The sequence below is a fragment of the Etheostoma cragini genome, chromosome 10, assembly GCF_013103735.1.
Source record: "Etheostoma cragini isolate CJK2018 chromosome 10, CSU_Ecrag_1.0, whole genome shotgun sequence".
Lineage (NCBI taxonomy): Eukaryota > Metazoa > Chordata > Actinopteri > Perciformes > Percidae > Etheostoma > Etheostoma cragini.
This window is the reverse complement of record NC_048416.1, coordinates 13974328-13991179: the sequence shown is the minus strand read 5'-3', so window position 1 is coordinate 13991179 and position 16852 is coordinate 13974328. Positions and strand designations below refer to the sequence as shown.

Here is a 16852-nt window from a genome sequence, read left to right as displayed (position 1 = left end):
ATTTTTTTCCGTCTTATCCCAACTGTCTTTTCCGGCTGATATCCTCTGGGCCTTACTTATTCTCTCCCTGTAAAATTAACTGTTATAGAAAGTCGCCATGGAACCACTCACTGCCTTAATACAGTTGACCACAGCAGGTTAAGTCAGGAGACGCATCCAGTTGAAAGGAACAGGCCATGATCGAATCCGTTTGATCCTCACACCCTGGCAGGCCTAAATCTGCAGCACCTCGCAGTTCTGTTTCACTGATGAACCACATTTAGCCTTGTTTTGGGGCTCAAACACATACATCAAGTGTGAATTACTGTGCATTAAAAAGATGTTATATTTTTCTTTTCTAACTTTGAATAGTTAAGTCAGCCTGGCAGTGTGTGTATGTGCGTAGGCTAACAGATAAGCACAGTGTGTATGCTTACAAAGCCACAGCTGATATTTCACTCTTGGGTGTGAGAATGCCCTTACCCACCATCACCACTCTGGGGCTCTTAAAGCATCTTTCACAGTGCTGCCAGAGCTGGGGGGGGGGGGGGGGGGGGGGGGGGGGAGGGCATAGTAAACACTGATGTGGTCTGTCAAAAAGGAAAAAAGCTGAAAATTACGATGAGAATCGGTCACTTTTTCTCTCAGGGTTCAAATGCACACATATCCTCCAGCAGTCACCCTCTGTCTCGTCTCCCTTGTCCTAACTTTTCTGCCCTCAGAATGTAAACAACTTTGAAAAAATAAAAAAAAAAACGCTCTCCTCTTGATCCCCCTTTGTGCACAGGTCTGAACTTTTTTTTTCTTCTATTTAGCTTTTTTTTTTGGCACTGACATCTAACCATCTAACAAGGAATGAATGAATGAATGTTTGAAAGTGACTGTGTGTAATGTTAAAATTGGGAAATGTATTTTTACAACATGTGAACATTTTTTTTCCACTCACTCATTGTGAATTGATTTTTTTTCTTTCTTTCACCAGACTGCAAAAACAAACAAAAAAACAAAAAATATCTCCTGTAACTAGGCTCTTAAGCTTTATTTTTGTTTTGTTTACTTTTTTATTAGATACAATCATGTTTGTGATGGTAACTTCCGATGGTAAACTCCACACCGTATTTTAATAAAATCTGAAAAAGTAAACATTTGCTCTCGTTATTACCTTCTCTAACCGTAAACCTTTTGTGTACTGAAGCTTTAACTCCTGCTTGGGGTCATCTCATTTGAAAAGGGTTCTGTGCTTGATTAGAGTGATCAATAACTTGGTGACAATTAATACAAGCTGCCAGCATGTCATCCCACTGATTACACTGAGTAATCAGTAATACAGCTTCAGGACGCAGAGCTGTGTTGATAGCGATTTTGCCATAAACAAAACGGTTTACTCTCACAGTTTGTCAGTTCTTTTATGTGGCAACGAGGGGTTACGGACACAGCTTTACCAGGATGCGGATTAGGTAGGGTGTACGGGAAAGGGTGCTTTTCTGAAGAACCATTGGGCAGAAGTGGGTGGGGGATTACCAAGCACTCAATTGCTACCACATGTTCATAACTAGGAACCTGCTCTTAAAATGAAGTGAAGGGACTAAACTGCCTAGAGACACCTTTAGGAGCCCTCTGGCTCTAGGCTGGCACCCTCAGATGTTAGAGATGGATTATGGTATTGTCTGTGATTTTATGCATCTAGGGATTATTTTAAGCCCTAGCTGGCACTAATGCAATTTGCTTTGCAATTACACTTCCAATGTAGCATTGCACTCCTGTGACGTCAGACTCACGATGGGCAGCTAAAAAAAACACATCAAATTTGATGCAGCAGAACCAAAGATATATTTGTATTGCATGCATTCTTCTTTTTGGCAAAGCCAGGCACAAAATTCACCCACAATGCTACTCCACAACCAGCTGTTTGATCAGAGATTCGGGTTATGATTCGGGTGTGTTAGGCTAATAGTGGACAGCTAATGTGGCCTGGAGCTGGCAGCCTCAGATCTACAAAGGTCTGGCAAGGTCACTTAGTTTTTTTTTTTTTTTACTCCACAACTGTACATTTCTTTTTCATTTTCAAACTTGTAGTCTTCATTCCCAAACGATACTGAGTCAAGTGACATCACTGTGTCATCCCTCTGAAGACACACAACTGTTTTTCCACTAGCAGTAGTACCCTCAAGACCTGTAAACAGACTTTGAAATGTAAAATCGTGGTGTTCATATTATGCTTTCCCCCTTTCCTTTATTGTGTTATGTATACTTTTGTGCACATTATAGGTTTGTAAAGTGAAAAAGTCCAAAGTCCCCCCACCCAAAGGTACTCCACCTCCTCCAACAGAAAACCCTGTTCACAAACTGCTCCAGACATGTGTTGTAGTCCAGCCTTTACTTGCGTGTAACACGTTATAATGCTCGCCTAGCTACTAGCATGGCATCCGCTCATACTCTGCTTCTTACTGGCAAGTAGTCCTTACCTAGCTACTGTGCATATGCTACTCCCAACAAAGATGGAATAGAAGTGTGATGCTTCACTCTGTAGATAAAACAGAGAACTCAACACACAGGGTGAAAAAAGGAGCTGCAGCATTGTGCAGTACAACAAAAATATGGTGTTTTTGAAAATTAAACCTATTCTAATATAACCTCTAAATGCAATTAAGAACCTGAAAATGAGCCTAATATGAGCTCTTTAAATGTAACGTTAAGTAAGGTTTGATAAGGACTGTATATTTTATTATGTGGTGTAATCTCCTGAGAACATCCAGTTTTTGCTTTTTATACCATCCGTCCACCTAAAAACACTTAAGTCTACAGCCATGCTTACTTGACTGGGTAAATCCCAGTGTTCGCATGCTAATAGGCTGATGTTTAGCAGGTTTAATGGTATTCACAGTTTTCGTTTAGCGTGTTAACGTGCTAACATTTGCAAAAAAACACTAACACAAAAATCTGATGGTGCTTGATGATTAGTAAGAGGATCACTAAAGTTATTACAATTCATCCTGAGGAGGACATGAGTGACACTAAATTTCATGACAATGCATCCAATGTTTGAGACATTTACACAAAAAGACAAATGTTAACCTCAAGGTGGCGCTATAAGAAAAGTCAGGGCATCACCAAAGTCAGTAGGACTATTTTTGCAAAATGGTTATGATTCCAATAATTACCAGAATATTTCAGTCTAGACCAAAGTGGTGGGAAAAGCTGAATTAGCTTATTGATTATGGTTTATCCCATAAACATGATTCCATTTTCTTTCTCCTGGATTGTGTGAACCAGCAGCCAATGTACATACTATTACACACTGTGCTGTGTGGGACAGGCATATTACATAAACGCAGGCCCAGGATGCAGGCAGTATTTTAACAGACCAGATTCACACAGACTTCAAACACACTCATTGCTTCCTTAGTCCTGCTCGAGATTGTGCAACAAAGTGCAGAAGAAGAGCGTCCACTTTCTCCCAGCGCCATATATCACCCCTGTCAGCTTCCATGCTAGGCAGCCAGATCTTTTTATTTGTTTGTTTAGCTCAAGAGGAGGAGGAGGGGGGCTTGAAAATTGCTCTGTAATGGGTCATCCTTCTTAGGTAACGTCCACTGGTAGTGATGATTGGGTTACAAAAAAAAGGAAAACAACACAATATGACCCAAAGTTTATGCAAGATAATTTAACTGAGATCCAAATATGAGAACATCAACAAAGCGTGCGTGTGAGAGACAAAGTTAGTCTATGTGCATACTTGTCTGTGTGATGAATTAGTCTCCAGACATAATGGCCTATTCCACTTGGAGGGATTGTACCACCAACCCCAAAGAAGAGTGGATAAATATTTGCCTTTGGTTGTCTTTGGAGGGAATTAATGTTTTTCTAGCAACTGTATGACTCAGATGTTGCATTACTGTCAGACTGCAATGGCTTTGTTTTTCCTTTTGAAAGATACTGCAGTGCATCTTTTCATTTGACCAGAACTAACAAGTTATTGACTTGGAATGTAAGGCTGGTTATATTCTGTATTTCCTTACTGTCATTTAATCCTTTGGAAAGACTAAAACCAACAATGAATAGATCCTACCAAGAAGTTTTGAATGTGTGGCCAAAGCCTAAAAGCTTATTTCTCTGTACGATGAAGCTGGTGTTTGGTCAGTCCAAAACCTAAAGCTATTCAGTTTATTGTGATATCAACTGCAGAAAAGCATGAAATCTCTATATTTGAGAAAATTACTTTTATTTATATACAAGTAATCGATTGTCAGAACATTTAGTGATTATATTTCAGTCAATCAACAACTATAGTTGCAGTTCTTCTTTGGTTCATGACCAGCAAGACTGGTGACATTCCCATCAGCCTCAGCCACACCCAGCCATATCCTGTGTTAAGTAAGTGCTACTAAGCAAATGTTAGCATGTTTACACGTGAAACTTAGATGTTGAACAACATTTCACCCGCTTAAGTGCCACAAACTGGGTAGAGGCATCAGAAGAAGTGGACAATAGGAGGTGGACTAACAAATTGTTGCTTTTGGTCTTTGCATGTTTACAATAAGAATATTCTTGAAGACACTGGCCTTGTCCATTGAAATATAAAGAAGACAACTAATAGTTGTAGGGGCGGCTGTGGCTAAGTGGTAGAGCGGTTGCCTGCCAGTTGGAAGGTCGGTGGTTCAATCCCCGGCCCTGCAGTCCCATGTCAAAGTGTCCTTGGGCCAGACACTGAACCCCGAGTTGCCCCTGGTGCTGTGCATCGGAGTTTGAGTGTGTGTGAGATGTTTATCTGATGAGCAGGTGACACCTTGTATGGCAGCCTCGGCCACAGTGTATGAATGTGTGTGAATGGTGAATGTATCCTGTATGATGTAAAAGCGCTTTGAGTAGTTGTTAAGACTAGAAAAGCGCTATATAAATGCAGCACATTTACATTTAACAAACCACATAATAATAAATTATCTGCATTAATTCCCCGTACCCTTAATCCATAATATTAGAACACAACAAGTCAATATCATCCATCTGTTTATATTGCTGCTCCTTAGTGGTGTCAGTCTGTCTGTCTGAGGGGTCCAGAGGGTTTGCGGCGGTGAAGCTAAGACACTGGAGCTAGTTTGGCCCCGGCTCCACGCTCAGTAATTAGCTCATGGTTTTCCTCTCATTGCTTCACTCACTTGGCTCATGTGACGTTGACGTGAGCACGTGGTTGACAGGAAGAAAACTTTCAGCTATCATGGAGATTTGTGTCAGTCAGGCAACCTGGAGCCATTCTGCTGCTGTATCTGGTGTCTTAATGCTAGCCACTGTGTGTGTGTGTGTGTGTGTGTGTGCGCGCGCAGTGTGTGCTCACACATGTGCACGCTTGTGTATCTGACAGTGTGTCAATGATGTTTCACATTAACGTGAGTCAACCTGGATGCTGAGCTCACTGTCATTAATCAGCGGGCAGCAGCAGGGAAGTCTGGGTTTTTTCCCTTAACCTACTTTCAACTGCAGAGACAGACAAAGATAAATAGATGAGGGGAATGAGTAACTGTTTTTTTGACAAAGAGGGAAGAACAAATTGGCGTATTTTTTTGTATTTGATTGTTCATGACTGCAGGACAGAAAGTCCAAAACCTGATCCATCTTCTCCTCCTTCTCCGTCTGATCCTCTCCGTCTACCCTAGTTCCTGGAAGGATCACAGGTGAGCCATACAGTGACGTGGCTGAGTTGATTTAAAGGTCTGCAGTTGTCCAATTGTAGAGTTATCTTTTGGTTCTGGCAGATGTTAACCCGGGCAAATTGATAGTGCAGATATTAGCTGTGCCTAATCCGCATTAGATTACAACCCTGACCAAGGTGTATGTGTGTGTTTGTTTGTGTATGTGTTGTAGATTGTTCAATGAAATATAGGCTGACTGCTTTGTTGCATTAGAGCCATGGATAATAAAAAGAAAATAACTAACAATTCCTAGAGATTTTACACACATGGTTGTCCATGTGTGTACCAGCTGTGGGAACTGGTGACCACACGTCTCTGACGTACACACACACAAACACACACACACACACACGCGCACACACACACACAGACACACACTAATCCAAGCAAAAGGGGTTCCTCAGCTGAGATGAAGTATTTCAAAGGGAAAGAAGCAGCAAACATTTAAAACCCTTTGTTTCCCTGCAATGTCCAATCAGTAAATGAACTGCAGAAGTAAAAGCCTGCTTTGTTCCAGACTCCACTTGTCTGTTACGCAGGTTGCTTGTCTGTGCGTAAGCCCTATTGCTCATTTCTCCCTCTATTTTCCTGTGATTATTCAGCAACCCACACCTCTCAAGTCTGACAGTGTGCTCAGTCGAACAGGGATAAAAAAAATACACAATGCTGAGTGGTGAATGTTGAGAGAGGCCAATGTGGTGTTGATTACCTTGTCAGCAATGAGGTTGCTGAGTTTACACAGCCACTGTGAGACTAGAGAGAGAAGATAGAGGGAGAAAAGAGAGGCACAGTGGAGGAGAGGAGTGAGGCAGTTACTGCCTTTCCATACAAGGAGAGGTAGGGGGAGAAAAGAGGAGGAGGGGGAGGAGAGAAGCGAGAGGCAATGAGAGAAAGAGAGGTAATATGAGGCGATACAATGAGAGAGGGAAGAGAAAGGAGATACAGACAGAGTATAGAGGGTTAAAGGCTGACAAGCCGGTCATAGGGAAGAGAAAGAGAAGAGGTGAGTGAGTGTAGCTGTATTCTCTCTGAGGTCCCAACAGTGTGATTCTGCTGCAGCTTCTCTCTCTGTCTCTGACTGACTGACCCAACACAGGTAGGACACACACGGAGCCTCCATTCATTCTCCGTACGAGAGTCTGAGATCATGCATGCAAGTCGGAAAGCTTTTTTTTAGCCATGTGAGATCTCATAAGCTTGTTTCTTTATCTGGTGAAGATAGTGTATTTTTTAGTGAATGAGCAGTGGTGGGAGAAATGTTCAGATCCCTTACTTGGTAAAAGTAGCAATACCACAATGCAAAAGTACTCCACTGAAAGTAAATAGTTATCCATTTAAAATGTAAAAGTATGTCATCATCATAAAAGTGTGTTATAAAATAATTGACAGCAAAAGAAGACATGGAGTATCGAAAGTTTGTCACTATTTTTGCTGAGTGCCAACTTTCTGAGTGTTATATTGTTATACTGTTAATACTGTGATCATATTATTAAGACTAATAATTAACATTTAAGCAGCATTTTATTGTTTCCACAGTTTAAGGAGGAGACAATTTAAACTTCTATGAGTGGTTTAATCTGTAACAATGCATTGTGTTTCAGAAATATATCACATGTTTTGTAGAATCCTATTCTGCAAAGTAACCACTAACTATAACTGTCAGTGCAGTTTGTTGAGAGTACATTATTTTCCTCTGGCATGTAGTGGAAAATAAGTATAAAGTAGGATCAAGGGGAAATACTTTAGTTAGTTTGTTTTAGCAAGAATAATGTGCACATTTATCCCAGAATTATGTTAGAATTTCATTCTTTGTAATGGAAGTTTTTTGCTTATTGCATCCTTGAATACAAATATGTTACCATGGAATTCACACTTCATTGATTTATGCATGTGTTTGCACATTTGCACCGGGAGTTGCTTTGCCTTTATTAGTGCAGTTTCTATACAACATACTCTGTCCATGCACACTGGTCACTCTGCTGCAGTTGTGGCTTCAGGCAAACCAAAATCTGCATGCCCTCCTCACTTGTCTGAACTGCTGTCTACACTGTGATGGTTTCCCACCACAAGAAACAGACACGTTTCTGAACCCTTGTTGTGATGCATGCCTGGCTGAGTGTGTCTGTGTTTCTCTGCATGCATGAAGGTTAACAGTTGTGCCGAGGTGTGTGAAAATGTCAGAGTGATGCATCCTTTCAATCAGCAGAAAGTCTTGAATGCACCGCTGCCCCCCAAACAAAAGATTTTTTATGAGAAAATCTGAGGGAAAACAGAAAATTACCTCCCTGCAATCCCCTCGTCAAGAACGAACACGCCTCCCACTGTGTGCACAAATCTGTTGTGCGTGCATACCTGCATGCTTGTATATATGAGCTGAGATGGATGTGTGAATTATCTCTGCATGAGTCTGCTGTAATTACATGGTGAAGGTGCCCATGGGGCGGCAGCCGCCACATTTGGCTCCGCGTCACATCCCCTTGTTTTATTGTGTCTTGTGCCTGAAAAACTGCTGCATGTGTCTGTCTATGTTGACTGATGGTCGCAGGTCTGCGTGGTGTGAGTGCATATCTCTGTGTTTTTGTGTGCGGGAAAGTGTAAATATTAATACCTGCATACCATGCAGTCTCGAATTATTGCTAGATGTGTTTTCAGTAGCAGAAACAGGCGCCGGCTGTGTGTGTGTTGACTGATAAAGTTCAGTGTGTCAGTGTGGGAATTCAAGAAATGTCTCCTTAGTGTGTTACGGTGTCAGTGTGACAAGTTCAGAGAGGAAGGGTCAAAGTGTTTACTGAACCAAAGTCTCAGTGTAGCATAGGGCCATCTGATAAATGGTTGTTATAGCAACAGAGGTCTGATTGTATCACATTACCAGACTGCCTTTACAGTAAATCAGCACAAATCACTCAGTGTCTGCATCAAATCACTTTCCAGTTTAAAATGCTGATCTTTCTTGTCTGGAATGTGTGTGTAAAAGAGGTAAACTTTGCAACAGCCAGTGACAGGAATGACCTCCTTTTTCATATTTTTTACAAAGCAGTGGGCAGAGCAGACGGGACAGTAGCCTATGAGATCACATACTGATGTGAAAAACCTCCAGCTCCACGTGGTGGACTTTCAATAACCCAAGCACACAGATCTCAATCACAAGATAAAAAAACAGCTTAAAAAGACCAAAACAAAGAGAGTTACTTTTTGGGAACAAGTTGCATAGTTAAGCATCTCAACCTGGAGCTTTATCCGCCTCCTGTAAAGCAGAAAAGCTGCAGCTAGTGAGAAGATCAGATGACTGACCAGTGAGATCAAAGCTAGGCTCTGTGTGTCTCCATGCATGAGGTATTTTTTATGACTGACTGTTAAAAGGGAGCAGTGTTTAATACACATTTAATGGAGACAGGGAATTGATAAAACACTCAGTGACATATAAGGCTGCGCTCAGACAAGTGTCAGAGTTGGAGGATTTTTTGTTGGGGGGGGGGGGCATTTCAGGTCTTTAATTTTACAGGTCATTTGAAAACTTGGAATTGGAGAGAGTGGGGGGATGACATGCAGCAAAGGACTGCAGGATAGAGTCGAACTAGTGGCGTTGAGGAATAAACCTCTACATGTGTGCGCCTGCTCTACCAACTGAATTAGCCCGGCACAGAGTTGGAGCATTGCAGCTATATTGGCAAAGTAATACTATCTGACCTCTGGAAATAGACTTCAGGGACAATGTGCAGCTGGACATGTGTGTTATGTGTGCCAAGGGTGTGTGTGTGTGTGTGTGTGTGTGTTTGCATGTGTGTTTTTGTGCACTGGTCAACTTGCCCAAATTTAACTGTCTGCATTCTGCAGCTGCTTGGAGCTTAAGTTATAGTATAGCAGTAGTAGGAACACCAAACAAGGCTGCAGCCACGACACATTACTCTTCTTTTCTGTGAGACAGAGAAATATATCTGTCATCAAGTCATAAACTGTCTTAAAGTTCAAATATCTGCCAATGAAATAGGAAGAATGTGAAATAACATCACACATCACATGCATTTGTGCCAAAATTCTAAGAACATTTGTGTGAGTGTCCTCGGAGCTGCAAATTGGACAGACCTATCACTTGTAGTCTCACACATATTGCGTCTTTATTCAAGTGAATTTTTTTTATAGAAACAATAAAACTGTTGGTGGTTTCCATGACTATTTTACAGCTCACATTTGAATGCAGCCTTAAAAAACTCAAGTCTGGAGTAAATTAAGATGGAGACATTATTGCAGTGCATTTGCATTTTCTAGCCCACAATAGAGTAGTTTTTCCGGCTGTTGGTCTGTAATTCTGCCACCATTAAAATGTTCGGAGAGCAGAGGTAGGAGTATGGGTGTAGAAGGTGGAGAGGAGGATGAGATAGAAGGATGTGTGTTCAGATATGAGGGGAGGGGGCAGAGAGGAGACAAATATCATGGCTGTGATGGAACAGTGTCATTAAGCAAAAACGCAACTTGATTCCACACTATGAAATGTAAGACTGAAAAGTGTTCCGAGCAATTATGATGCACACACGCTCCTCTCCTCTCTGCCTCTCTTAATGGAGTGAGTCTGACTCAGCAGCTGATGGTCAGTGGATAGGCAGTCGGTGAGGTCAGTAGTGCAGCAGAGCAGTTATTTTATTTTTAGGCCAGCTTCTGTGGCAGACATTACCTTTACAGCGATCAATGTTAACCGTTTTGCGGTGTAGCCCCAGGTTGGCTGTGGACCAACACACACTCGTCACAGCCAAGGGGAAAAGGAGCTTTTTCTTTTTATCAAAGCCGCCAGGGTCACCGAGTTCAGTCAGCTTTGTTCTTAGATAAAATGGATGCGTTGTGATATGTGAGAGCAGTGAAATGGAATTTCCCAGCTTTCTACTGGGTTTGGTTTCCTAAATGTTCCTGTTAACATCCCTTCAATTGCTTGCTGATCGCCAAAGGTTGCCAAAGTACTACTGGCAGACCTCTTCAACAGCTTTTGATTATAAAATGTGCCACACATTTAATGGTATTCAAGAAAACTCTTTTGCAACCATTTTTCATTTCTCCATTTCTTTCAGATGATGTCGTCGGAGCACCTGACCTGTGGTTGGCTGCAGCAGCTACTCGTTGTACTTCTGCACTTTTACCTCACTTTTGCTAGGCCTTTGCGACCACTCAACAGGACTGAATGCACAGCCAAGGGTCCTGCTTCCTACATCCTGGTCTTTACTGGTCACTGGAGCCCACAGGCCTTCCCTAAGCAGTATCCACTCTTCCGGCCCCCTGCACAGTGGTCCAAACTCATGGGTAAGAAAGACTAAGGGACAAAGAAGTTGATCATTGGAAAATCAGCCATTTCTTTTATGGAAAGATTTACCTCTAACACGTGCAAAGAAAGACAGTCTAAATGCTAACAGATCCGTTTTTTTTCTAACTTCTGTCAAGCCATATATCTATATTTCATCAACCCAACCCTTCCTTCCCACATTTCTGCTGGTTGACCACAGTGCTGGCAGTGAACACTGGAGTAGTGGTGTTTGGGGCTGGTGAAGGTGGGTGATGATAGTTAGGTTGTCTTGGGGTCAGACTGCTTACATCAGAGCCAGGAGGAGGAGGAGGAGGGGGAAAAGAAGAAGAAGTGATCAAGCCTTCTCCATTCTGCGTTTTTCCTCCAGGTCTTGGAGCATAGGATGGATGGCAGATGTTTCTGCATGTGTTTGTGCATGTCTGTGTGGTGGACTACTCTTGTGCATCTCTGGTGGCTGTGGTTCTGTCTGGTTTCCAACTCTTTCACTTGTGCCCTGCTGCCCTTCCAGAGGATGAAGGGCTACTTACTCCATTTAGAAACAGGCACAGGAGTCTGACACACCCATAATGGCTTTTAATGTCCCTGGACTTTGTAGGACAGGGGGGTTAAAGAAAAACACAAGGGCCCTAATGGGCTGACAGTCTGCTGGTAGGGAACAAAAAAATCATTGGAAATAGAGTTTGTCACAGCACAAAGAAAAGCATAACCTGTTGGGAGCGTTTGGGGGCCTGCAATGGTTTTTTTTCTGGGGCCTAGGGGCCAAGGACACTGCCAGAGGGAAGAGGGAATGGAGTTCGTCATGACCACAGAAAGAACACGAGCAATTTAGGAAGGCCGGAAAGTAGGCTTTAACGTCTTGGTGGGGCTTAAACGTGACGTGTTATCGAGTTTCAAGGTCTTGACGCTTGTGGGAAATTTGTTAGAATGGAAATGCAATTAAGTGCGTAAGTAATGGCAGTTTGGGGAGAAACAAGATAGTGTGTGAAGTGTGCTGGGCAGGTTGTGTGTGTGGCTCTGTGCAAGTGTGTGCGTTAATACGTGTCAAGAGTGTTTAGTTATAAGTGCATGGATGTGTATGTGTGCCTGTATGCAGCTCTGAAAAGTGAGGTAAGGCAGAACCATCAGAGCATTTGTCAGTGTGTTTCTGGCTAACCTTACTCTGCCCTTAAAACCACTGGCCGGGCCAGTGGCTCTGTGGGTTTCAATGTGGAGTTCCAGAACCTGCGGTGCAAACAGTTACTAACCAAATCAGTCTCTTGATTCTCAAAAGATTTTAAAGATAAACATAACTAAATATGAGAATGTGAAGCAAATGGTTGTGTTAGCCCGAAGGGTATAAAAAAGTATCAATAAAGGTTTTTAAAATTGTTGAAACTTCTGAGATCCTTACCTGTCTTCTGGCAGCTCTAGTCTGTGTTGTGGTTTTATCAGTGATAGATTGGGAAAAGACGTAACTATAACCGTGCAATAATGCCAAACACATGCATGTGGGCAATTCCATCAGAATTGTCTGTTTAATTGCAGGATGTAGGAGGCAGCCGTAGAAATACATGCAGGCTCCATGGTGGAAATGATCTCACCGTCTGGCTGAGGCTCTGTGGTACTTTATTGACATTGATATGCATTCCAGTGAATAAGCATCTCAGTCCTGTCTTCTCCTCTTTCTTGTTTTTCTTTCTACCATTAGCGGTCAGCCATAATCGCCATTTTCGGCTGTGGGAGGAGGGTGCTACAGCCAGCACAGGGGTGCAGAACTTTGCTGAAGTCGGGGTGACAGTGGAGCTGATGAAGGCAGCCAAGGAGGCAAGGAAAAGACGAGCAGTCGGTGCCATGCAACGAACTGCCGGCATCCCTAACGGCATTGGGCACAGCTCCACGGAGTTGCTCATGCAGCCCCGGAGCTCACTGGTAGGCACAAATAAAACTTAAGTAGCAGCAATAATCATTCACAAAAGCACACACATGCTCAGACACAGTAAGTCACACAAATCGACTGTTTGACTAAGCGTTTTCAGTCATTTGGTGACCCAAGCCTCTCCATAACGTCGTCCATCCGTTCTGACCAAACACTTCACCACATCTTTCCACTATCCAATCACACATGTTTAGCACAAGTGTTGAAGCCCCACATCCATCCTGCACTCTGCTGCCTGTCCCACTGAACTTTGTGAGCTCAGGGTGAGGTTTAGTAAAAGTAATAGGTTGACAATTTGGGCAACACATTTATTCACTTTCTTACTGAGAGTTGGATGAGAAAATGGGCGCCACTTCATGTCTGTACAGTCGGCAGCTGGCTAACTTAGCTTATAAAGACTGGGAACAGCTAGCCTGGCTCTGCACGATGGTAATCTGCCTACCAGCAGCTCTAAAAAACAATAATGAAAACGTCTTGTTTGTTTAAACTGTACAAGTAAAATGTATACCATGTCGTGTTAAGTGGGGTTATGCTGAGCTTTTTCTTAGCTAGACACAGTCACTTCTTGTGAACACTGCTGTAGCCTCACATAACCTCATGTTTAAGGCCTGGTGAATAGGCTGATAAATGTGGACTGCTGTTGGTCTGCTGGCTCAATGTCCAACTACGGTACAACTTGGCTCATTGCTGGACTGCAGGGTACCACTACTGCTGAAAAGTGAGTGAGGTTGAAAGCATAGGTCAAGGACTCGCTAAATTTGTTCCAAGTGCTTCAACAAAGGCTAAGGATTTGAGGTAGGAATGAGGTATGGTACTGTGGAAAAAATGTCATAGTATTCACCGAGTTAAACATAGAAATAAGGCATTCCTTTATGTGTAAAGCATAATGTAGCTGATGAATAAGGGGGAAAGAGGTGAAGAGGAAAGGTGGACATTCACTGGAGTTTTTACAAATACGTATGTGCCTGCCTGAAAGTCTGGTGACCTACATTTGTACATTGGGCTATTTCACTGCCTGGACCCGGAGGCCCTTCAAAATCATAAACAACCCTGTCGGAGGGCATCTTTGCTTGTCATTGACAGCAGCTTACCAACTTGTCATCTAGTCGACTACATGATGTCCGTGGCTGCTTATAAATGTGTTAGAAGCAAAAAATCAGCAGGAGATGACTATTGTGTGTGTTTAGAACGTGACAATGACAGACTGAATGATGAGGATCTGTTGACGGCTTCATCTGGTATTCTGCTTTCCTGTCTGATTCTCTCTTTTGCACACTCATATCTAAATCCCATCCTTTTTCTCTTCACCACAAACCAAAACATTCATATGCAATCATACAAATATCCCTAACACATATGGTTGCTTTCTCCATATTTTTGAGCCTCCTGCAATTGCGGTCAAAACAGGATAATAACAGAAAACAAGTACCATTCAGGATCCAACTGGCTTTAATCTTCAAGTATTTACGTAGCAGTGGCACCACAGAAAATGGGACAAGAACTGAGCTACTGGACTGAGTTGCATGTTTTCTAGTTTGGCTCTCTTTCTAGGTCCTGTCTTTGGCTCTGCAGAAGATTTTCTGTGATGGAGAAAAAGTAAGCGGGATCATGGGAGCTTTGATCATGGGAGTCTATGCTCCAGAGATGCTTCTTGGCCTTTATATTGCAAACCACCATGGACTCAAGCCAGTGACAAGGGATACCCTTGAGTAGACATCCTTGCGGAGTGGCCCAATGGATATAGCTGGATGGGACTTCTTGGAAAAATCACTGTTTGAGAGGAGCCTGATAACGACATAAGAGGGAGGGATGTTAGCAGAGGAGGAAGAAAGGAAGGAAGGAAGAAGGGAGTGAATCAGTGGAGGATTCGGAAACGCAACAGAGCTGCTTCTGATTTGGTTACTCTGTTTCTGCGTCACAAGCAAGAAACAGACCACAAGTGTCACGCTGACACTACCTGCGTCCAGTACCAGGAAGTGTGTTCTGTCTGGTGAACTAGTTTGATGTCCGTTCCAGCACTCTTCCATGGAGCACTCTGTTTGACTCTAAGCCTTCCTTTATTAGCCATACAAAGCTCTCCAAACCCACCTTTCCAACCCCAAGCCTTAGCAACCTGGCCCAGGTCCCTAAATATCAGCCTGCAAGTGGAGAGGCGTTTTGAAATGCGCTGTTTTCTGGGCGTATGCCACCTCAAAGTCCGCTGGCCCCTTGGCTACTTCCTGTATGCGGTCACCAGCTCAGGAAACATCCATCACTTAACAGACACAGTCCTGCACAGGAAACTGAGTGGGTGTATGTGCACACATGCAGTCCCTAGTACCTGCATTTATAAGTTACAAAGTGTATAAAGACATCAACAGTGTGTGTGTTTTTGTCTTTTTTCATTGCTTTCCTTTAACTTCACTTATTTTAGTTGACATAAATCAACAGTCAGGTGGCAGCATAACACGTAATACTGTCGTGAGGTAATACAATTATCTTAAGAGTGATTGATTGTTGTTTAATATTCAGATTTTTTTCTATCAGAGTGCTGCAGTTAGACTTTTAATTAGAGCTATAAAGTAATCACAGCTGTGCTTAGATTGCTACTCTAGCTCTCTGGGTCCTGTAACCTCTGTCTTCCACTGAAGTGATTCACTGCGTTTTCTCTGTAGTTTAATTTACAGTTAAAATTTGATAAAATAAACAAAGACAAGAAATATATCAAAACATATCTATTAGTGTTTTGCTTCTGGGCATTACATGAAGAAAGAAAGAAAGAAAGAAAGAAAGAAAGAAAGAAAGAAAGAAAGAAATTAGAGTCTACAGCCAGTACATTGGCACAGCTGAGCTTTGAGTTATACACAAAGCTCAAATTCCAAGAGCCATGCCATTAGCTACAAAGACATCCATCCCCTTTCATTTTAAAATGCCCATATTTTAAAAAAAGCAAACACTTTTTTGGGGATTCTAGGTCTCTGGTGCTTCCACACGCATCCAAACTTGAAAAAGAACTATCCATGCTGTTTTGAGTGAGACACAGGTTTCAGAATGTCCTCTGCCTTCAGTCTCCGGGTGAGCTATTTAAACTCTGAACGGCTTTCTATGTAACTAGCCGATGTGGTGGCTAGCTCGTTCTCATAATGGCAAAACACTGCTACAACGCACACTAATTCACCATAATCTACAAAAGAACTACTTACATGTCCCTGTTCTGCAGGTATTCCACAAGTGCGGCCTCGTTTAGAAGAAGTCTCCCAGCTAATTCTGCATTGTACTGACCAAAGTTGGAGAAAGAGTTATCTAGCTGATGTGATCTTATGGGCGCTTTAACGGCCTCGCTCCTCCATTTGTTTTCAGTCACGCTTGCAATGTATGAGCCATAAACTTGATCAACAAATACCTGATGTTATCAAGTAATATTGTCCTACAAGAATACAACTTTTGGGTATTGCACTGTCTACAGTCTTAATTGTAAGCTAAATGTTCCTTTTGAATAATGAAGTTCAAACTAACTACGCTCTCTCTCTCTGACCGACAGTTGTCTCTGATGGTAAAGATGATCCCCAGCCCCGACTGGTTCGTTGGCGTGGACAGCGTAAACCTCTGCGAGGGCAGCCGGTGGAGACAGGAAGTCACCATTGACCTCCAGCCTTATGATGCCGGGACAGACAATGGATTCACTTTCTCTTCTCCCAACTTCCCCACCAGCCCCCGAGAAAACATCACAAAGGTGAAGTTACAAGTGTAAAAACCATACATTAATTTAGTAATTCATTCTATGCTTTCACCCTTGCTTTCTTCTTAAAATAGGTCAGCAGCATGGGAATGGGATGTTGTTCTTAGCTGTCTCCACTTGAATGATTGCTTGGCGGCCCTTTTGCATGACCTAAAGGGATTTTAGTAAAATGGGCTTCTCTTATACAATAGACCAGGGGTTCTCAACCTTTTGCAAGCTGGGCCCCCCCAAAGCTGGTTCATTGCAGTTGGGGCCCTAGTGCCCTA

At 42.6% G+C, this 16852-nt stretch overlaps 1 protein-coding gene and 1 long non-coding RNA gene across 2 annotated transcripts in view; both read left to right on the top strand.

Annotated features, from left to right (window-relative positions):
- The first annotated feature begins 1933 nt into the window (after positions 1-1933).
- LOC117952150 overlaps positions 1934-16852 on the top strand; it is a 16652-nt gene continuing 1733 nt past the window's right edge. The window contains exons 1-2 of the long non-coding RNA XR_004658324.1: positions 1934-1945; positions 2335-2340. This is a non-coding gene — a long non-coding RNA (uncharacterized LOC117952150). The remainder of the gene's footprint in view (positions 1946-2334; positions 2341-16852) is intronic.
- Positions 6527-16852, top strand: part of spon2a (spondin 2a, extracellular matrix protein) — a 12059-nt gene continuing 1733 nt past the window's right edge. The window contains exons 1-4 of the mRNA XM_034884281.1: positions 6527-6762; positions 10724-10952; positions 12641-12861; positions 16389-16580. Of these exons, the coding sequence (XP_034740172.1) occupies positions 10724-10952; positions 12641-12861; positions 16389-16580 (642 nt within the window). The 5' untranslated portion in view covers positions 6527-6762. The remainder of the gene's footprint in view (positions 6763-10723; positions 10953-12640; positions 12862-16388; positions 16581-16852) is intronic.